This window comes from Montipora capricornis, chromosome 8 (genome assembly GCF_036669925.1).
Source record: "Montipora capricornis isolate CH-2021 chromosome 8, ASM3666992v2, whole genome shotgun sequence".
Lineage (NCBI taxonomy): Eukaryota > Metazoa > Cnidaria > Anthozoa > Scleractinia > Acroporidae > Montipora > Montipora capricornis.
In genome coordinates, this window is record NC_090890.1 from 3,406,970 (window position 1) to 3,430,013 (window position 23,044).

The 23,044-nt window shown below is 40.3% G+C and overlaps 1 protein-coding gene and 1 pseudogene across 3 annotated transcripts in view; both read left to right on the top strand.

Annotated features, from left to right (window-relative positions):
- LOC138059436 (adenylosuccinate lyase-like) overlaps window positions 1-23,044 on the top strand; it is a 55,840-nt gene that overhangs the window by 4,838 nt on the left and 27,958 nt on the right. Inside the window, exons 7-12 of one of the 3 annotated variants that reach the window (XM_068905037.1) lie at window positions 1,801-1,870; window positions 2,444-2,591; window positions 3,898-3,988; window positions 4,791-4,880; window positions 5,497-5,673; window positions 22,403-22,523. In XM_068905037.1, the coding sequence (XP_068761138.1) occupies window positions 1,801-1,870; window positions 2,444-2,591; window positions 3,898-3,988; window positions 4,791-4,880; window positions 5,497-5,673; window positions 22,403-22,489 (663 nt within the window). In that variant the 3' untranslated portion in view covers window positions 22,490-22,523. Of the gene's footprint in view, window positions 1-1,800; window positions 1,871-2,443; window positions 2,592-3,897; window positions 3,989-4,790; window positions 4,881-5,496; window positions 5,674-22,402 lie in introns of all 3 variants that reach the window. The other 2 variants (XM_068905036.1, XM_068905038.1) reach the window with 2 other exon arrangements.
- Window positions 17,074-19,992, top strand: LOC138059801 (uncharacterized; annotated as a pseudogene).

The window sequence follows — 23,044 nt, forward strand, 5'->3', positions numbered from 1 at the left end:
GAACATTTCGCATGCAATGACAGTGGTGTCCCTCTGATTTTTAAACTAATTATCTCTAATGGAGAAAAGATACTTAGCAACTGGTAAGTTTGGTTGTGTGAGGTTATCTTCATCCCTTAAATTTTTTTAAAATAATAGATTTTTTCGAACAATAAAGTAGCAGAGACCCAACAAGGTTTTACTTCCCATTTACATGTATTCCACTGTAGGAGACAGTGTAGCCCAGTGGTTAGGGTGCTTGCCTTGACATCCGGAGATCCTGGGTTCAAGACACGTTCTGACCAGTTGTTGAAATTTTTCCGGGTAGTCCCTGGTTCAATTTCTTGGCTGCACTTGTAAATAGCCAACCGTTTTGCCTCCGGTCAGTTGGGATTCTTAAAAGTTGTTCTGTTCAATGCTTGGAGGTATTAGCTACTAGCTACTAGCTATATTCTAAAAATCCGAGAGTAAAATCCGAGGGTGAATAATGATACTTGCTTACTTGACAATGCAACTTACAAAGAGATAATAACGCGTAGGTGTTGAAGAAAACTAAAAACACTCTAAAGAGGAACTGCATATCTTCAAATAGGGTAACCAATATGAAAATATTAATAAAAAGGGACATTTGAATAAATGGCAGCTATTATTATATTTACCCAAATTATTCCGTCAGAACCTAAATTATGTGAAATGCCGTCTTTAACGGGGCTGTGTCACGAAATTTAGGCAAATTCGTCGACTGGAAACTGGCAACCAAATCAAGCGAAAAATAAAAAATAACTACTTAGAACATTAAAGGAAGGTTTAAATGAAACAGAAAATACAAAAGGAGGCAGGGATGGGTAAAATAAAAGAAGATTAAAATGGATTGTGATTGGGGTTTTTGAAAACTGTTCAGCATAACAGTTTTTCAAAGTTGCTTCCTGTTGCTTGCAACCTTAGTTTTGCATGCTCGACGGACATTAATTCGTCACGAAGCTTTGGTGTGTCAGAGAGTGTAAAAATAGTTAAAGAGTTATCGTTAAGTTATATGGTAAGAAGGGGCGAGTAAATGGTAAAACAACACAAAAAATGAAATGCACTGCCGTGACCGAAAAAGTTACAATAAATAAATGTACACATTTGCCAGAAATGCGGGTTATAGATGAAAGGAGAAGTGATCCTTGTACTTAACTGGACAATTTAAGCAATTGTCTCTCATTGACACCTGAACAATTCATGTTACTTCAACGGGATTGGAACTCATGACCTCTGCGATGCCGGCGCATTTGCTCTACCAACTGAGCTACAGTACCGCCTGAAAATATTGACCCCTCGGGACGAGGCAATACCTCGTCTGCCGCGGGTAGTGGTCGCGCGCCACCGAGGTATGCAAATTTTTTTCCCTCGGTAAAACCGAGGCCGATGCATTTGCTCTATCATCTGAGTTATGAAGCGACACAGTTGGGAGCAGGTCAATTTGTTGGGCTCATGTATTCCCGTGAAGGGACTCGATTTGAAAAATGTACATAATTATTTTGATGTGCGGGTTATAAACGAAAATACATTCGCATGTTGTTGCTCTTGAATTTTTTTTATCCGACGAAGTTGACTTCAAGCGTACGTATTGGGGTTCATGTGAGATTTAGAAAAATTCACCCAGTTTCAGCTACTTTGCATCGATCATCAAATTTAATTTCCTAATACCGATAACCAAGTTGACTTTAAGCAGATTGTTTCTTGTGTAGCACTTGATGTGAATTCATCACCATAATATTATATTTATATCAGTAAGCAATGAGTTATATTCACGTGTTTGCACTGTGCTTTGTTTTTAAGATTTGCACAGATATTCGGCTTTTAGCCAATCAAAAAGAAATCGAAGAGCCCTTCGAAAAAGATCAAATTGGTGAGTGAATACCTGGTACAACCTGGCGATTGTTTACGTTAATGATATTTTCTCAACCTCCTAGTTTTGATTTGGATCTGGTCTGTAGAAAAAGAAGAGCAATTTTTCTTGCAAAAGATAAGAACCCACACCCTTTTGTACTCTGCCATACGTCCCTGACTGGTGGGGTACGTTACATGTTGGTTTTTGTTTAAAGAGAAAAACCGTAGAACAATCCTCAGCTCGGAGTAGGGCCCACCCGTCTACTTACAGTATACTGAGAAATTAGTGATGTGTTGTGTATCTTCGAGTGTTTGTGAACCTCAGGCCGGTTCCCTTTTTGTCTCCGTTTACTGTCGTCCGACCGACCCCCATTTTTGAGTTATCAAAAAAATAAATAAATAAATTTGAGCATGGGAAGGTAATGGCTTACTAGAGAAATTTTAAAACGTTTTATTATTTTTTAAGGATTAATTATTATCTTGATTTACTTGAGAGTTTTGTTACTTGGCAAGTCGGTTTATCACCAGCTATGAATCGGTTGAAGGAAACTGGCAAGCTCCGTTTAATTCATCGCATATTTTCCCCCAAAAGGTTCAAGTGCAATGCCATACAAACGGAATCCCATGAGAAGTGAAAGGTGCTGTAGCCTTGCTCGTCATTTAATGGTGCTTGTAGGAGATGCACAGCAAACTGCAGCTACACAGTGGCTGGAGAGAACACTGGATGACAGCGCAAACAGGTAAAGCTCCAAGCCAGACTTACCAAACGGGAAAGTTAGTTCAAGGAAACTGACTCCAGTTTATGGTAGTTCATGAATGAGAAAGGCCCAAGGAATGTTGGGGACTTTTGTTTGGGGACGTTTCATTTGAGACTTGTCTGGGGACGGAAGGAGCTTACATTTCTTTCAAGTTGAACTCAAAGGAGCGTGACATATTTGTCTAACTCAAATTATGTAAAACCTGTGGCTCAGTCCTCCAAGCAGAGGAGAAGTGGGCATGCGATGGGCGTTTTATGGAAAAGGAGAGAAAGGCGAGGGTGATTTAGTTACAGAGAACTATGTTCGAACTGAGTTCAACATGAGAACCAGGCAGGGTTCAGCCAATTATGCTCGTAAATGGGGCATAGCGGGAGCACATTACGCGGAGCCTGCATCTTCTATATTAACTCTCTGACTCACTCTGAGTCAATCCTGTCTGGTATCTTTAAATTTATTTTTAGAAGCACCTCCCAGGGGTGTTTTCGCGGGTGTTTTCACAATAGCCAATCATAAACGACCTATGGTCGGCCACTGATTACATCACGTGCAGCACACCCGAAACTCGAAGGTATTTCAAAGTGATGAAAAAATATAGCAGTTTTCCAGGTAGTAGGCTCCTGGAGCATAGTGTGTCGTCGGAATTTTCTCAATCTGCTGAATTGTGCCAGAAATTAAACCCCAAGTTTCAAGCACATTCCACTAGATTCCAAGATTATGCAGTAAATGACACCCCTCTGGCGATGTATAAGCGATTCAGAGGTTCGTTTCTTCAACAGCCCTTTTATAGCTCAGTGGTACTAGATCCAAATTAGTATTCGTGACCTCGGTTACGAGCACTCGGATTTTTCCGAGTATACCCGAATCACCACTGATAAGTGCATCTCTTTATAAAGTATGTTCCTCAAACTCTGCTACATCTGACTTGAAAGGGACTGGCGTCTATCAATTAAGCGAAGTGATAGCTCTACTGAATACTGTTATTGCGATGAAATCATTTTAGGGTCATGGTCGAGCAGTGTTTTTTGTAAACTTGTTCTCAATTACTCTAATTATGCTGAAGCTTATGGCAGCACGATCACCGAAAGTCAACATGATAGTAAATGCCACTTCAGGGGCAAAAGCTGGGGTTTCTCAAAATATGGTTGAAACAACAGCGACGAGAAATGGCGTTGAAAATGTTCGCGATTTGTACGCAGGTACCTCCTAGAAACGATATTTACTACTTTGTTTGCCTTTATTTACCTTTGTTTTCTAAGGTTATACTGCTATTTGAATCCTTGCCTTTCAGGAGAATTAGCCTAGCCGAAGCTTTTCTCACAACTGACATTGTACTGAGCACTGTGCAGAATGTTTGCGAGGGTCTTGTTGTTTACCCAAAGGTAATAAGAGTCGTTATTTCGTTTTTATCTCCATTTTGTTATGTTTTTTCATTTTTGTTGTTATCAGTGAAGCGGGAAAAAGTCGTAAATACTTATCAAAACCAAATGTAGCTTGAAAGGTTTTTTTGTTTGTTGCTGTTGTTTTTAAACAGTCGCTTTTCCGTGTGTCTTCCTTTCTTTTTTTTGGTGATCTTCCCGAATGGAGGGGACAAGACACGATTGTTTAACCTGGTTTTCACTGGCGACGCAAGCATAATCACAAACAACACACGCAAGCGAGCGCATGTACAGTAGTTGTTGTTAATTAATGTCTATTGTGCTAAGAAAAGGCTCTAATGAACAACAAGCTACTGAACAGGAGTTTGCGTATACTTCTTGTGCTTATTCTTGAGTTGCAAATGAAAACCAGGCTTTTTGGACTTCTATATTTCCAGCACTTGGCACACTCCTCATGTCTTTTTGCGTAGGTAGCTACAGACATATGGCGACACCTTAAACCCCTTTCAAAGACCACAGTGTCAAAGGGGACAAAACACAGAGATGATAGGGGTTAATTGCCCACCAACGCCCCCACCATCAGCGCATCTGAAAGTGAAACAGCTTCCAGATTTAAGTTGGATTATTGTTTCAGCTCGCCTGGAATACAGGGAAATCAATAAGAGTGCTTGGCTTTACAACCTGCTTACAAAACTCTCTCACATCACGGATTTTCAAACATTGTTTTGACTGTCGGTTTTCAAAACCTAAACTGAAGTTTATACCGGACGTGAAATAACTCGGCTCTCGTTGTGTGCTGTGACAGGTTATCGCAAGACATATTCGTCAGGAGTTACCATTCATGGCGTCTGAGAACATCATCATGGCCATAGTCAAAGCTGGTGGCAATAGACAGGTAATGTAAAGGATTTTAATTGATTCAGTTCCTGAAGAATGTCTCGATTTTGGTAAGGGAGTGCGTGGGTTATCGGCAGTCTATACTATTGAACTGAGAAACGAAGATTTAGTAATGAAACCTTTTCACGGAATCGAGCAACTTTCACAATTGGATAACTATTTAGAGAAGTATTTATGAAAGTCAAGATAGACTACTGCACGACTGATAAAACATCGCGAAAATGTATTTCTTTTAACGATATTTCGGTTCTGCGTTGTTTTATCAGTCGTGCAGCAGTGTACTTGACTTTCATAAATACGTTTTAATCTATTTAGACTGATCACGATCTTGTGTGATCCAACGCTATGCAAGACTTATGGTCCACGGTTTTTGCAAAGGTTTTAAAGCCTCATCTTCATTATTTATAGAAGTAAAGCAGTCGAAATGACGTTGAGGTTAGGAAGGAAATCAAAAGGCTTGTGTACTCCACAATCTCTTTCAAACCTTTTTTGTGTTCTCGAGGATCGTGTTTGTTTCCCTGTGACTCGAGTTCTTCCCCTTTCAAGCTACACCTTCACCCCCCCCCCCCCCTCCCCCACCCTACCCCAATGTCTTGTTTTTATACACCTTACAGGAGTGCCATGAGAAGATACGTGTACTGTCTCAGGAATCTGGGGCTGTTGTCAAGGAACAAGGTGGAGACAATGATTTAGTCGACAGGATCAAGAACTGTGAGTACTTTGCTCCAATTCACAGCAAGCTGGACGCCATTTTGGACGCAAACACTTTCACAGGACGAGCGCCACAACAGGTATTTTGAACAATTACGTCATGACATCATGGAGGATATTTTATTTATTCTATAATGCTGGAGAGGCATTTAAGGTGATTCCCTTGTTTTGCACCGCGCATCTCATACTGCGCATAACATTGCGACTTCGGAGATGGCGCCGTTACATCCCGGCCATCTAAAGAGAGACAATAAATGCCGCCTTTCCTGTTCAAGAGCTTTTAAGAGCATTCATGAGAACTCTTCTCGTGTTGTCTTATAACTCGCCCCAGTTCTTTCGCGGAAAATGATCATTCTATTCTCTTTCGCTTCGCTCAGCCGAATAGAAAACACATCCATTAGAATAAATAACGCACAGACAACCGTTACTGGAGTGAGCCGCCAGCAATTATCGAGTTTATTACAAAATTCTGAATAGTGTTAAATACAAGAGTCGTGATAAATAGTAGAAAATACAATACAGTGAAAATAAACGTATGATAAACAATCAAGAAAATAACAAAATAAGTGGAATGAAAAATAGCCTCGAGTAAACTGGTCGGCGTCAAGTGGTGTGATATTAACAAGGAGTGGTTTATAAAGGGCCTGATTGCCCCCCTATGGGAGTAGCTAACAATACAAGCTCATTAACAACTAAAAGAAATACATTTTTCAAGGTGTGTTGCGAAGAAACGAGCACCGCGGTGATCCCCCATTTTAATGGTTTTATTTACTCGTAATAGGTATACGGAAAACATATTTGAACGAGAAAAATAGTTGGATAGTAGAAGTTGTAGTATTTACATATAAACTGCATTGGAGACCGACACTGAGTGCAAGGTGATGTTTGTGCTGGTCCAATTTCGGTGAAAAACACTTAGAATAAACGGCATTCAGCGCGAAAACGAGCACGGTGACCCATCTTTTTATTGCATTTTTTTAAATTTCCTGTGTATGAATATCAATTGTGCCAAGCTTGAAAATAATGTCGATAGTACGTCATTTTCAAGGGAATTACCTTAATGATATTTTTAGCGTTTCTGATTTGGCCCTTATTTCAGTTCCACAAATTAAGGTCAAACAATATTTTTTTAAATATTGAGCTTACTCTTGCAAGAGTCAACAAGAGCCAATAAAAATAATCACTAAGAGACGCGCTTCTGTGCATTTCGGACGTGTGGCGCAGACAAGCCGCTGCTACATCATCAGATCCAAATGAGCTCCGCTTGATCAGTAAATTAGGCAATGTCATTCTACTTTGAAGCTGAACGCCAAAGAGTTGAATCCACAAATAATGTAGGTCGACTCTTTTTCAAAGTAAATTGAAGCAAATGAAGCCGTGTTAGGCTAAAAATAGGCAAGAAATATTAAGAAAAGCATCCGGAACCATCCACTCTCTTTGCGTCTTACAAAGCTTGGTTGAACTGAATCGAAGACCTTTCTTTTTGAAGAAAATATACTCGTTCGTCAGAACTTGATTTGAGGTCCGAATCATACACCGCATTCAAATCCAACAACTTTTATTCACTTGGGACAAAGAAACACTACTGAACCTTCGCAAGTTGTTGTTTGCACAATTTGGTTGCACACTCGCCGTCCTTACACATGTCATCCTCAAGAGGCGTTTGTTCTGTACTTGTCAATTATTTTCATGAAGATAACGGTAGTACATTCTAAGACGGCCAACGAGACCAAATGACAATAGGGGACGGTTACTTAAATTCCCCTCATAGTACTGGCAACTGATGAGTTGCTTTAAATAAAGTCATAGTCGATTTGATCTCAATCGACATGCCGAAACGCGATTAGCCATTCTAATGATTAATCGCGTTGGAAAACGTTGTTAAATAGCCGGAGGCGTAACCAATTAAAGGTCACGCGCAACTCGGTCTCGCACATTATGTTACCAGCTTTACATCCTTTCTCTTAATAATTACGACATCAACAAATTTATGGCTTCAGCTTTGTAGTTTACCGACTGGAATTGAGAAGAGTAGAGCGTCTTCGTTCAATGTACACTTACAAATGTAGTTTCTTAGAAAGAAGAAAGTATTGTTAAATTGTTTTACTAATTTTTCCGGTGTCTCTCCTTCTTCCAAAAGGTTTCTCTTAATCCTGTATTAGCCACTATGAAAAATACAGTAAGGCCTGTTTCAAACGTCGTGCTAGTGTCGTGCTAAGTTGGCACGACGTTACCACGACTTGGTTTCAGACGCTGAATTTGCCTAATTCCAACTATGAAAACAATGAAAATAGACCAGCGGTTGTCCAAATAAGCTTACTGTAAATCAAAAAGGCAGAACCTGGGCCCGGTTGTTCGAAAGCCGATTAACTTAATCCAAGATTAGCGTAAAATTTTTTTCATGTTTTCGACTTTTCCGTGAAATTTTCTTTTGCTTATTTTGGTTTTTCAAGATTGACTTCTTCTAATGTAAAGTGTTGCAGAATATCAGCGTTGAACAGCATTTTGGAGTAGAGAAATAGACTCCTTAAGCTTGGTCGATTTTTAACCTGGGATTAGGGTTAATCGGCTTTTGAACAACTGGGCCCAGGAGTTGATTGTAATGTCTTTACATGGTATTTCAATTTATTAATTTATCTCGGCACGGCAGTAGCACGACGTTTGAAACTATGTCGCGTCAGAGCTTGTCTTGCTACACGACAGTGGCGTAACATGGTTTCAAACGCAGTGCTACTGACGTGGTATAAGAGCGATGAATTGAGTTCGGCACAGCAGTAGCACAACGACGTTTGAAACGGGTCTAATACTCTTTGTTTGCCCTCCAAAATTTTGCTTATATTTTCTCTTGGACCCAAGAGAAACTGGATTAAAATTGATGTAGATGTGCATATGTTTTCCTTTTATTTTCGTGGCATGTCTGTAAGGTAGCTCAGTGTAGCTAAGTCATTCGACCATGTACGTTATTATTATTATTATTATTATTATTATTATTATTATTATTATTATTATTATCATCATCATTGTAACATAGCCTTCAGAAAAGGCTCAGACATTGCCACCCACGCGTGGTTGATCACAAACCATTGATTATAAAAACGCACATGTAATTGACTGGCGAAATTTTCACACTGGGAAAACTTTGAATATTGGCACGTTGAGTGCTGTTACAAGTGAAGCAGATATCAGTTCAAAACAATTACCCAGACAATTCTCGATTCCACTATTATTCCGTAGGACTCTAAAAACTATTTCTGCCCATCAGAGAAAGTCATAGTTCGTCATAGGCCATTAACTCGCTCCCATCATGAGTCCATGAAACTGATGCGAATTTATTTCTCTTTTTCTTTACGTGTGATTTGTATGTGGTGAAATAAAAGTGAAATTAAATTTAATCAAATCATCAAAACGGCCTGTCGTTTTTTTTTTGTCTCTGAGTTTCTTCTTCGCCGAGGATTTTTCTACATCTCAGTCTCATTCAGCGGGCTTGTCTTTTCTCGCAAACATACCATGGGTCAAGTGGTTTTTCGATTCCTAATCTGGCGGTGCATGTGCGCGATTGCAATAACAAAAAATGAAAGAAATACAGTGAGACGAAGTCATACACAATATCCTTAGTTTTAGTTTATTCAGTTTGGTTCAGAAGCCTTCGTGACAGTTATTTTGGCATTCAAATGGTTCATTTAGTACATTTATTCAAAGACGAGCACATGTAGCAGCATGCATCTAATTAATTCGAGTCAGTTTTGGACGTAAGTTAAGAAGCTGGTGCTTACGATGCGCTTTCAATATTAAAACTAAGCCGTTCACCCGTAACATTATGGAACGTGCGCTAAACAATTTTTTCATAGGTAGTTAACCAAATTTTAGTTAGTAAATTGTCCATGTCAAACAGTCAACTGATTATGTATGTCAAAAATCTACTGTATTGCGTCTTCCAAACATCAAAATGCTGCATAATTCGTCTCTGCCAGAAAGCAAAAGAAATACAGGGTAAGACTTTAGGTTTAATTTTTTTTAGTTATAACGCACGCGCTTACAAAAGAGAAAAGAAATTACTCGATGGAAACTACATGGTATAAGCGCTGTCTTGTTACTGTCCATTGATGCAACCAATTGGTGAATACTGCAGACCGATTACCACTCGAAATGGTCTCATTTTCCGTTGCAGTTCAACAAATTTGTGTTACTCTTCCAGCACAATTATTTTCATAAGTAATCATTTTTGCAAACTGAGTTTTTAAATTTGTATATTTGCAATACAAATGGACAAGTACTTCTTATAACAAATTCCTGTTCCTTACAAGGAATTCCTGTTACGCGTTTTGAAGGGGTTTTGGAAGTAGGTTATCTTTTCTTGACAAATCTTGGCAAACGCAAGGTAATAATTGCTAAACATCTCTTACCTTTTAGGCTTATTAGTCTCTCTCGTCGTGTTCTTGGGGAGACTTTTTGGATCCCCCGTCAGGTTCTTCTCTAGCATCCTGTCTCATTACTAAAACACACAGCACGACGATAGTTCCGCGTACCAGTGCACCAAAGAATGCATGCACGAAAAATACCCTTGATGGAGACATATCTTTTGGGTTGAGTACAGCTTGCTGTAAATTAGATTGAAACGCTTTTACAGACCAGATGCCCTTGTATGACTTGCCGCGGTTTGTTTTCGGCAGAAACTTCAATGAAGCGCGTTTCTTTGATTAGACGTTTTTACGTAATCTAGGCAAACGCAAAGCATAAAAAGTACTGGTGAAAAAGGGTGGCATTTATATAGGATATAGGGCACGGTCAAGTGTTTTGGAAGGAAAAAAATGCAGGTTTGCCCCAGGGCTTTATGATTGATTTCCGTTTTTCTGAACCACAAGGCTAGGAAGAAACGTGAATAAACCAGGTTTCAAGACTCGTAAGAAGAGCACCACTTGAGCAAAAACCCATGTTTTCGATACCACCATTGGTCTGCTAGTCTGGTTGAGATCTTCCGTAGTAAGGGACACGTCTTATGTTTAAGGACAATGATAATTGTCTTACTCTTCACAATAGACCTGTTGGGTGCTTAAAAAGGTCACGGTTTGCTCTTTCGTTTTGTCAATGATATCAGGCTACTGGGGAGTGAGTGTCAGTTAGTCATGTATGTTGCGCACAGACAACAAAGCACAATTATAGTTAATCGTTCGATTCTTCACATTCTTTCCGTTTTCATGTAGTGCTCCCAGTATTTCGACGACGACATTGGGCTCGAAGGCAAGCGCCGGCTCTGGCTCCGAGCATTGCGCGTTTCATCTCAGCTGCTCCTTCCATATTTTGTCATTTTAGACACATATCTGAAATCAAGCCCACAGGTGCACATCAACTGTCTTGACTTTTCCCTGAGTTGATCAAGTGTATTGCTATACTTACTGGAATTTTAGTCTCATTTCTTGTATTTATGTCCTCGGTTTCGTTAAATATGGTACCGTTACCGCCGTTCGCGGAAATTATTGTGTCTTCTCAGCCACCATGGCAACTTAGTTGTCCTTTATTTACCCATTTTTCTTTTAAAATATTCGGTTTTCGAAAGTCAGTCATGTGGAATAAGCTTATCACGGCAGTTATGGAACGGGTCAGATGTGGGAAATTAATTAAAAGTTCACGCTCTTCATTAACAAAACTTTTCATTTTAGCTATTTATCTTTTCACTATACGGTATGTGGTTTGCAACTATTCTCTAGAGACACAGATAACTTTGTTGCAATGTGCAATAGATCATATTCGTATTCTCAGTATTGGACTGGAACTAGCTTGCAATGTAGGCTAATGCGGGGGAATCTGTTAAAAAGTATTTGCATTTGAAAAAAATTCCCTGCATTAGCCTCTATTGCAAGCTACAACCTCGGGCAAAACCTGTTGAGACACATTACAAGAAGTAACCTTTTTTTTGCACTCACCCTGACAAAAATGCTTACTGTCGCAAATTTAAAGACTGTTTCCCCCCTCCCCTATTGCAATGTTGTTTGCGGTAACACAAGAAATGCACCCTTGAGCTGCTAAGCCGAAACAACATTGCACCAGGGGTGGGGAGGGGGGCGAATTTGTTTCTTTTGGACACGATGGTACCATGGCGCGAAATTGAAAATTGGATTGAAATGTCTCAACAGTTTTGTCCGGGGTTGTCTGACATGGCATATTAATCAAATTGCTGTATCTTTGCAATGGAAGTTCAGAAGATAGTGATTTTTGGCCCAGTTATTGCCCTTTCAATGAGCTTTCTAACAAATTAATGGAAACGCCAATTAAGCAATTACAATGTGTCCAAAATAAGCCGCTTTGTTTAACGGCTTTCTACGTACATGACAAAGAAATCATGGTGTTTAATGGTGAAATCAGCCCGTCCCAAAGGGCTTAGGGTATATTAAGTATTTAACACCAGGAAAGAAATTATCGATCAAGGATATGGCTCGACAATGCCGTGTTTCACGAGCCACGGTCTATAGGATAAAAAAAGACGAGATAATTGACCACGATCAAAGAAAGGAGTGCAACAGAGATTTTGGAGGAAGGCCACGTAAACTGAGCTTGCGAGAGGAACGCCACATTCTACGAACTTTGTCCAGTTTGAGACACGAAGAGGGTAATTTTACATCCATTAGGCTAATGGCGAGAGCTGGGATAAGCCCAAAACATGTGAGCAACAGAACAATCAGGCGATTCCTTCAAAGGGAAGGTTACTATTTCCTTCGAGCAAGGAAAAAGGGCCTTCTCTCAGAAAAGGACTTAAAAGAACGCTTAAAATTCGCCAAAAACACCAGAAAAGACTACTCAAAGGATGTGTGGAAAGACAATGTAGCTTTTTATTTAGATTGCGTTAGTTTTTGGTATAAAAGGAACCCAGCAGATCAAGCCAGTTCGACTCACGGCCGTATCTGGCGCAAGAAGTGCGAGGGTCTTATGCGCGGCTGCACTTCAAAAGGGGGCAAAGTGGGAAGCGGTGGAAAAGTTGGGAAGGTGATTGTGGGTATTAGTTACGGCAAAGGTGCTATAGTGTGTCATCAGTATGATAAATTAGACGGCGCGCACTTTGCCAAATTTGTACAGGATGATTTAGAGAACATGTTTAGACTAGCCAACAAAGATGGGTCACGATTGTTTGTACAGGACAACTGTCCTGTTCAAAATGGCTCGCTAGCACGCCGCGCGCTATGTGACAAAAGAGCAAAGCAGTTGAAACTTCCCCCAAGGAGCGGTGACATTCATTGTATTGAAATTTTTTTCCATGCAGTTAAAGTAGAACTGGATAAGCAAGCTCTTGAGTTAAATATTACACGTGAAACTTATGAAGAATTGAGTGAGCGTGTTATTAGAACAATTAAGAACATGCCAGTTGTTGTAGTCGACAAAATCATACAATCAATGCATAAACGGATTTCTTTAGTTATATCTTCTAAGGGACAGAGAACAAAATATTAGCCAATACTTGGCCCATTAGTAGAAACACTAAATGTGGAGATAAAACTATGGCTTTATCGTGCCATACCACGTCACGCGAGTGACAACAGACTAACTGCAAATAAAGACTGTATAGTACCTGGTTGCCTTGACGGTGTGAGTTGTTCCGTTACAAAAACGCCTGCTCTTAAATTTAAAACTCGTGTAGTAATCAGCAAAAGACTCTGAAAATTCTTAAAGACAAAGATTAAACGATTACCAAACTGAAACATTGTCATTTGAACGATTAACAACGGTTAACAACGGTTAACAGCATTTCAAAAAGAAAAACATCACAGTGTATTGTTTTATTCTGAACAGTTGTTAACCGTTGTAAACCGATGTTAACCGTGGTGTTTTCTCTCTGTTGGGTTTTCTTTATTAAGTTAACCGTCTACGACCAAGCCACTATGTTCTGAGGGCAAAATAAGCTCTGCAAAACACCTAGCACATGATGGGAGTTGTCGTTGTTGTTCCCGCGGGATCTGATACGTGAAATGAAATATTTTCCACCTAACGTCCATCATACCGCATTCACGTTCGTCCACAATTCCATTTTTGATGTACATAAGTCTATGTTTACCCGTACAAAATATTGGGGTGTCACTAGTTAGTGAAATATCCTTTGCGAAGTGAGTTTTCGGCGCCGGTAAATGCACAACGTGACCTTCTAGCATAAGTGACAGATCATGCCACGGTATAACTTGTGGCGACCACCTAAAATCGTTCAAGAAAATGCATTCAGCATTCTGAACCCCAACCCAAGCAAAGCTCCCGGAAGCTGGATTACAAAAAGTGTCAAAAATCAAAGTCAAGGGATTAAGTAAGAAAGTTTTTCCGCAGTTCGCATTTCCAGTGATCATAATCTTCCGGTATTTACCCCTCTCCTTTATCAGCAGATGACACACTACGTCGCGAAATACTTGTAGTGGGACCTGATTATTGGCTAGGATTTCTTCGGCACAAATCTTCCACAGCCCAAAACAACCCTCCGTGCATTCTTTTTCTTTCGCTTCTTGCGATAGCTCTAGGCGAGTTTTCTTGGATCGTGCCAGTTTCTCCGCAGCATTCTCGATTTCCCATGCAGTATTCAATATATCTGCGACCGCCCTTGGCGTGCGATTTACTAGGAATTCAACAAGATCTGTTTTTCCCTCCTTTTTTCTGTTGGTGAGCCAAAGCTTGCAGTTCTATCAGCGATTTCACGTTTTTCTCAACTATGATTTCTGTGACCTCGAATGTCGTAAGACGCTTTCTCTTTCTGGTGCTAGTACTCCTTCTAGACGCACGCGAGTCGGTGGGTGTTTTCCATTTACAAAAAATTTCCGGAAATTTCGGTGGAAATTTCCATCGGGTGAAAAACGTGTTCCATTTAACTCAGGTCCGTTCGCCGCCCAGTGATTGCGATTTTACGCGCCAAAATTCAAAAATGTGGCCGTGAAATAGCCTGGAAGTGGTAAGACCTTTCAAAAGTTGTAAACAGGAAAACAGGACTTTTTCAGAAGTTCCGTTTATTCCGGAAATTCTCCAGTGGAACGAACCAAAAACGTGTGTTCCATTTACATCCCAACCGGAATTTCCGGAATTTCTTGGTAAATGGAAAACACCCGGTATCTTTCTCTTTCTGGTGCTAGTACTCCTTCTAGACGCACGCGAGTCGGTGTCTTTGTCGTCGTCACTGTCCTGGTCATCCTCATCGTCATGATTTTCGTTCGCAGCATTCCTTTTGCGTTTGTTATTCCGCCTAGCACGACTTGCGGCACTTGTTTTAGGTTCACTGGCGTTGTTAAGGTCCGGGTAGCTAGCACTTTCAATAAAGTTCTCATCCTCTTTCGTTAAGTATGTCCAAGCACTGTAGTAGTTATGGTGTTTACTTGAGTAGTTCGCGTTTATCCCGTACTCATTGCGTAAAAACTCCGACGACAGCCCGCGTTGATTGCGATCAAGCTTCACAGATAGATGGTAGTGTTTTCCGGATTTTTTGTGGCTTTTACAGCTGCAACACCACTGGAGAATGGTCGCATTGCATTTCGCAAATGATTTTACTACCGCGGAGGCAAATTCTTCTCGAGTGGGAAATAGGTCCAAATTAGCCTGACTGTACGTTATCAAATAAACGCTTCTGACTTCTTTCTCGCATAACGCTTCCTGAAATGATCCACAGTCTTCTGAAGATGTTTCGTCGCTATTATAAGATCGTAAGAGTTCCATTTACTTCTGCGATTACGAGAGAATGTCGTTACTCTAGCAAGTAAAGCGTTGAGGGACGAATAAGTTGTTTTAAAATGCACCAATGGTAACGTGACAGAGAAAAACGCATTACACACCTCGTGTAATGTAGAGACATAACTTCATTTTTCAGTCCAAACATTTTTTAGGATCATTGCACATTGCACAAATGAATAGTATTCAGTAGCAGTTCGTTTCATGCATTTCACCTAAAAATATGACAATGACTCGCAGTAATTGACATCACAGTTAAAGAATGCCGAAAAAGACCTCTGAACATTGTAGTTCCAGTCCAATACTGAGAGTACGAATGTGATCTATCGCTGGTGGACGAACAAAAGGAGCTAAATGAGAGATCCTTCGTTCTCGTCCACCAACACTTCGGCGATGACGTAACGTGAAAACCACTATAGTCGTTGAATATTAACTGAAGCTCCTACCGTTTACCAACCAAGTCTCTCCCTCAATTGAAGGATTATTCTTCATTGTCAATTTTGCTCCAATTAAAGTATTATTGTTCATTTTGAATACTGAAAGCTTGATGAGGATCATGGGAAATGAACATATTTCTTTAAAAAGACGAACCCCAATGTCTGGACTCGCAGGACTCGAACTTGGGATCGTTTGAATAATAACCCCTTCACTTAACCACTAGACAACCACATATTATTTTAAATACGTCAATTTTTTTTTCCTTCCGAATTCCGCTGGGAACGTGTATTATCACCCGATAAAAAAAGCAAGCAAGTTTAAACAAGAGAAAATGTCTCTAAGCAAACCTCAAGAGAAAGGTAACCATTTCAAAATCAAGCATTAGACTTAAACATTATTCAGCAATAATTTCATGTATACTAATTATTGTTGGTAAATAATTGGTACAATTGTCAGCTAGTTGATCTTTGGTGGTTAAGTTAATAAAAACAGTTCCTTCAAAGTGGGTGCTCCGGGTTCAAATCCTGTCTAGGGGCTGCTTTTACTTTTTTTTTTTAATCTGCTACCACAAGTCCTGGGACTGAGAGTAATCTAAATGGAGGATAATACTTCATTTGGAGCAAACTGACAATGAAGGATAACAATCCTTCATTTGAGGAAAAGATCGTGTTGCGTTTACTATGGTAGTCGTGATCAGTCTACTCAATCTAAAAAAACCAAAGAACTCTATCAAGTGTAAAAGTCAATAATATTGCTTCAGTGAATTCAGATCACCGTCATAATATTTCCCATAATTTTTTTTTTTTTTGAGGAGCAATTTCACAGTCATCACAAAACTTAGTCTTGACCTATGTTCTTGAGTCACTTGTTTGTTAAGAGAAATACAGGAAAGGGAAGAAGATGCAGACTTCGATATTTGATGGCTTTTATCTCTTGCAGCAAACACAGTTCATGCATAACAATACAGCCGTGGCTGATGTAGCAAAACCACAATGACTTTTATACATGTAGGTCCGGTGTTCAATTGAGCATAGCCACACTAAGTCACGCCCGTCCGCCCTGATGGTTCCTTGATGTAATTCGAGTAGTCCAGAGAAAGACTTGTTTGTGATTGATGTTTTTACAGCCGGCCGGAGCGGAAGTTATTCCCAAAACAGAAAAGCAAAATCCAAAATAAATCTGTTTTTAAGTACATTTCAGTAACTGACACGCATGTGTGTATCTGCCAATCATTCAGTGGCAGTAGGCTGAATTAGTTCAGCAATCAAATATACTTTAAATTGAACAAGAAGCGGTCTCTTTCATGATAAGATGAATTTTTTCCAGGGAACACCACTCAACACATTTGGACGTTAATGCTTTCCAGACGAAAGATATGTTAGGTGTGTTTTCTGACAGCATAGGGGATGTAAATCGGGTCACCTTCTGAATTCCACAGCAGTGTTTACAAAACGCAGTATGATTCTTACAGCCTTGTCGCACTCGCTTTGGAAATTGTTGAATACGCCAACTGATCACAATTAGTTTTTGCTTACGCAGCTTATTGGTGTAAATAAGCTGAGAGATCGATAGTCAAGGAAGCTACTTTTTTTGCAAGAATCTATCAAGTGTGACGATGTAAGCTGTGGATTTCTGTTTCACTTCCTTCGGCGAAGCTATGTGTGTCAGAAAACGAAATTTCAGTCGAAAGTAACCGTGTGTCATCCAGGACATAAATGGCTGGAGCTCCATTCTCGATCGAGGGATTGCTTTTTTATATCAGCGAGACGTTTACTGCTGGAGTTATTCAATCGTATCAAGGGCAAGGAGTTCTCGAGGGAGCTCCATTACTGCAACAACAAGATATTTTAGAGGATTTTAAGAAGTTTGGCGGTGAGAATGATTTGGTCTTTCAGGAATATGACCCGCCTGAAGGTGACAACAGCAAAATGGCTTGGAAGGAATCGCGACCGATAACATGGTGGCAGTCACTCTGGAAAGCCATGAAGAACGCATTCTTCATTCAGATTGTTGGTGGTATAGCTCTGGGATCCATAGTTCTAGATTTTAATACTGGTTCTAGATTTTAATACAGTTGATGTTTGCTTCGATATGCAGTACTCAAACTGGACGGCCCTTCCTAGAGGTACCCAGGCGATCATAGTGACAGCTGCTACCTCTGAAGCATACGTTGTTCAGTTGTGGAGTTTCCTTATTGTGCTATGCTTGTTTGGTTGGCCTATGATCAAGGAGCTTAATCTGTTGGTCCTTAATCTCCTCGGTGCTTTTATGGATTCTTGTTACCGGCTCTCCTTGCAAGTGTATGACATTTACAAGAGGTCTTGGATGTCATTTCCTCTTAACGGCCTTTTTGTCGTCATCTTAGTCATGAATAGCATACTCATTGGCAGAAAAATAGCTAAACAAAGCCACAGTGAAAGACGTAAACGAATTAAGAAAACTCTTGAGGTTTCCGCAATGCTGGTGGCCCAGTTTGCTTTTGGAATCCCGATAACTTTCGTTTTGGTGTATCTGTTGATTCCTTTGTATGGCGAGGCTACAGAGACGTACAAAGCTATGGTTGCTGGAGGGTTGCTTCTTCTCACGGCTGCACCCAAGATGATCGTACGGCTCGCTGCACAAAGAATCGACTTTCTTCATCCCGGAGACGCGCATGTATTGCTTGCCGTGCTGTACATTGCGTCCGCCATAGTTTTTCGCGTCATGCAAGCCGAGTTGTCGAAACTTCCTCTCTTTATACTCCTTAGCTTCGCGCATGGAGCGATAGATCTATTGGAAAGACTGACCATCGTTATTCGCGATTATTTGTGGTACCTTATTTACAAGAAGCTTAAACAATGTGATTTAGGGACTACACTGAATGCAGATCGATTTCGCACACCACGGAGCATGCGTTTTGTTGCCGACATGAGTATTCAGATGATTTTGGGTGAGTCGACATCACTGATAGCAGCCGTTGGTTTCATTCAGCTTTACAATTTCAGTATTGACCCGTCCTCTTCGAACATGCACTGCGTAACCCAGTTCTTTGTTCGTGTCTCAATTGCCTTGAGCATTGATTTCTTTTTTAATACGTTCTCCTTGTGGCTGCAAATGTCTTACTTAAATATAGCAGTCGTGCAAGTCTGGAGAAAGAAATGGCGAAAGCATATGCTGATTGGCTTGGTTGTTACAACTGTAACGTTGTGCTACTTTACAACTCATTTGTTTGCTGTTGTAGAGGACAAAAACACTCCAAACACTAAGGGACAGGATTCCAGTTGCGCGAGACCTTTTGCTAAATTTCGTTTAATGCTGGAGTCAGATCGTTAGCTAACTATTTAGACTTAGCATTTACCTATGTTGCATAGTTTGGCACTGGATTTCCAAGGGTGAGAGGTCATGGGGACTGGACCGGCTAACACTCATGGACTTACAATTTGTGGCAAAAGTCTTGGAACACTCACCCTTTGAAGTTGGTTTCTTACTGAATTCGAAAAATTGCCCCCTCCCCCCCCAGAACATTGTTTCCAATAGTGAACAGACTTCCTTTTCTTTTTCAACGTTAATTGGGATCGAGGAGGACTTCTATTTTGAAGTTTTTATTTGAATTTTGACGGTTATGCTTAGTTTCTGACGCCTGAGAGGTTTTCAGGCCCATCGTGGCGTTAGCATCCCAACTACTTTTGCCATTAATTGTAGTTCACGTATGTCCAGAAGTGCGAGTAATTAGATTCAAGCCCAATTTTGATCTCCAACACGAAGTGTCCCTTTAAGTCGAAGCATTTGCTACTTATTTCTAACAGTAAAATTAGGGTAAACGTTTGCGTTATTTTTAGTTCAGGGCCGGTAAATGCAGCAATTTATCCTCACTTGAGGAGCAGCATTTGGGGGCGACACTTTGTGACTTTAGTTTTCTGTATTTCGAGGCACGAGTGATGTTGAAGTTGGGGAGAGAGGCAAGGGACACTTCGTTTCGCTTATTTGCAAAACGGCGTTCGTCGAGTTTATGCATTTCTGGATATATCTGACTTAGCTATGGTATAGTTTTCTCGTTTCATAGCACTAATTCTAGTTCAAAGAGGGTAGTAGACGAAGCACTTAGTTCAGGTGCTCTTAAGGGCCTCACACCTATTCACCCATGTTTCTTAAACGAAACGAAAGACGACGTTTGCATAGACATTTTGAAGACCATTCGTTCGGGACGTTGCCACCATATCTCCGCTTCGGGGTTTCAATATGGCTGCCTGTTTTCACATAAAAGTGTTCTATGATTGCAAGGGGCATCTATCAGCTGAATAGTCAGCATATAACACATCAATTTCATGGCGGTTTACAATTCTCACAGAGATAGCCCACCAACACTGGGGGTCTCGCACCCTTTTCCCCCCACCCCTCCCCCCCTTCCCACTCAATGTTACTGGTTTGTTGTTTTGTCCGAGAAGTTTGAGCTATACAGCATTGCTCGGGGTGAGGGGGTTTTTGTTGATGAAGGTGGAATTTGTTGTGATACAAAAAAAAATTGTGTCGTGTTTTCTAACCGAAAATGTGAAGTGTCTCAAAACATTTTGTCGCGGATTGTAGGCTTGAATAAACCACTTTCAAAAATGGCGATCACCTTTGCATTCTTTTGTATTATGTTAATTAAATCTATTGTCCTCGTTTTGAAACAAAAATTCTTTTGAAAAAATACATACCCTTGTACTCCAGTGGTTCACGAAGATTCACTTTTCCCTGGCCCCGGATCAACTCTTTGCGCGAGAGAAATCTACAAAGTAGCCGTGTACTTTTTTGGAGTTTTCCTGTAACTGAGATGAGATCTTTACCGAAACGATGCAGTCGATCTCCTTTCGTACATCGATGTTGTTATGTCTGTTTCCAATCTCGTCCCCGGAGTCCGCTTTTCTTTTGGTCAGCACCAAGAACACGGATTCTGGCCACTTACAATTTATGCGCAGTCGTATTAAAGGTCCATTTTTGTAACCGTTGACTACCACTGTTGTTTCAAATTTCTGGGCGTGCGTAGACGAGCCGGAAGTCCGTGATTTACGGACTTCCTGCTTTGGAAGTGGCCAGAGTCCATGTTCTTGCTACTGATCAAAAGAAAAGCGGACTCTGGTGACGAGATTGGTCCGTTGCGATCTTTTGGCGCATGAGCAGAAGGCCAACAGCGATGCCAACCTTTAAATGGAGAGAAAACGGTGCCACCTTGAACAGTTTTTGCAAGCCTTAAAGATGCTCAGTGTTTTTCTAATGCTGTATAATCGGCTTCTTTTGAAACCGTTGACCTTACCAAGGTCGCTTCCCTTATGGTGAAACGTGACTCACGGCACTCTTTATGTCTCTTTATATGTAGCTATCTTTGCAGCGTTATGCGGAGATTTGGGCAAAAGCGCCATGTTAGGCCAAATCATTATATATGGAAATAAACAATAGCCGTGACGTCCAAACAGCTAACAAATTTTAACAATGCTTTATGCTGTCAGTACGTGGGCTATCATGAATTATTTTCGAACCGAAAGCATACAATTATTAGGCGCACCCTTTTCGTTTTTAGCAAATTGGTTGCATATTAGAGGACTCTTGCGATACCTCTGTATCACCCAAGACACAAGACAGGGTCTTTGAATTGTAACTTTTTAAGCTACATTCAAATTTCGTCTGACCAGAGTAGCGTCGAACCATGTGTGATTGTCAACCTGGTTGCAATGTGAACAGCGGCTTCCCTTCAATGGTGTTGCAAAGCGCTATTGATTATATCCATGGAGAAAATGCATTATATAAGTGCAAAATCGAGTCAGTTTGTAATTAGTCTTCCAGTTTTTCAGTTATATTCATTTTAAATTTGTTTAATTTGATATATAGAGGATGTTACATGGCTGCGCGGGATACGAATTTTATCTTTGTGCTAACAGTGAGTGAGAGATACTATCTTCACCGCGCGTGTTGAAGATATGTTTTTTTTAGTAAAAAAGGAAAATCCAAGTATTTCATGAGTATTGATCTATATAATGAAAGTTTTTACACCAAGTACAAAAATAACATTTGACTTCGCTTCACGTTCACGTTCCCCTTAAAGTGCTACAACGATGAAAAAAAATCATTTCTCGTGTTTCTTCACGTTTAGAAAGTACTTGCGTTTAAATCTCAACAGTCGGAAATTTTTGCCGTAACTTCAAGAGGAAGACTGTTCATTTTAACTCCACTCTTTTTCATTTGACGGTCGGCCATCACTTGGTGAGGTTCCGATCGAGAAAGTGACGTCATTTACTCACAAGCTTAAAAATGCAATGTGTGAATGCGGCTTACTTAGTACGCAGAACATGAAATTGACAATCTAAAAGCCAAAAACTCTCGGTCTGCTTACTAATTAAGCCGCATTGACAGTCTTCATTTTAAGCTAGTGAGTAAATGACGTCAGTTTTTCCTCGATCCACATCCCAGAAAGCTCAGTTATCGGTCAGAACCGCACCAAGTAATGGCGGACCGTTAATGAAAAAAGTGGAGTTAAAACAAACAGTCTTCCTCTTGAAATTACTACAAAAAATTTCACCTGTTGAGCATTCAACCGAAGTACTTTCGAAATGTGAAGAAAAACGAGACTGAGCGATTTTTGATCGTGGAAGCAACCAACAATGAAGACAACGTTTTTGATCGCAAGAATTGAGTTAGTGTACAGTACTGACGCCATGTAATTTTTGGTCTTGTCAGGTGTCCAGATTTATCAGAGAAGAAGTCCGACCAGCTCTAGAGTCATTTAAATTAGTTCTGGACAGCAAGTCTTCGATTGAGGTGTAGGACTAGCACAACTGGATCTCTTTTATAAACAAAGGTTAGCTAGATTGCAGAGAAGAGATTGTCGATCGCACGAGTGATTGATCAAGGAATCCTCCAACCTTGTAACAAAGTAGCGTGTAATTCCGGCGAGGGAGGGGAAACTTGCTTCTTCCTTGCTTAGGGAGGGGGGCAGTGGTGCTCCTATTTCCGTTCCTCGGGCCCCGCAATGTTCAGTTTTGTGACAATTCTCACGGAATTGCATGTTTTTTTCTCACAAAGATCCTCATTTTTCAAAGGATTGTGCCGACCGAAAGGTAATATGGCGGCACCGACAGAAAACGAAAATGAGTTATCATAAATTCTTTGTTTTTCGTTAATCTCTATTGTTTTTTTTATTAGCGTTAACGTTATTGCAAGAGCGAAGATTTTCCTTATAATTAACTCGTGTCCTTGGAAACTGTATGGTCTGTTTGCCAATGAAATATCTTTTTTTCTTAATTATCTTCGGTAAAGAAGGTCGACATCTTGGAAACAGACATAGTCGAAGCATAGCTCATACAGAGTGTTTTCACTCAC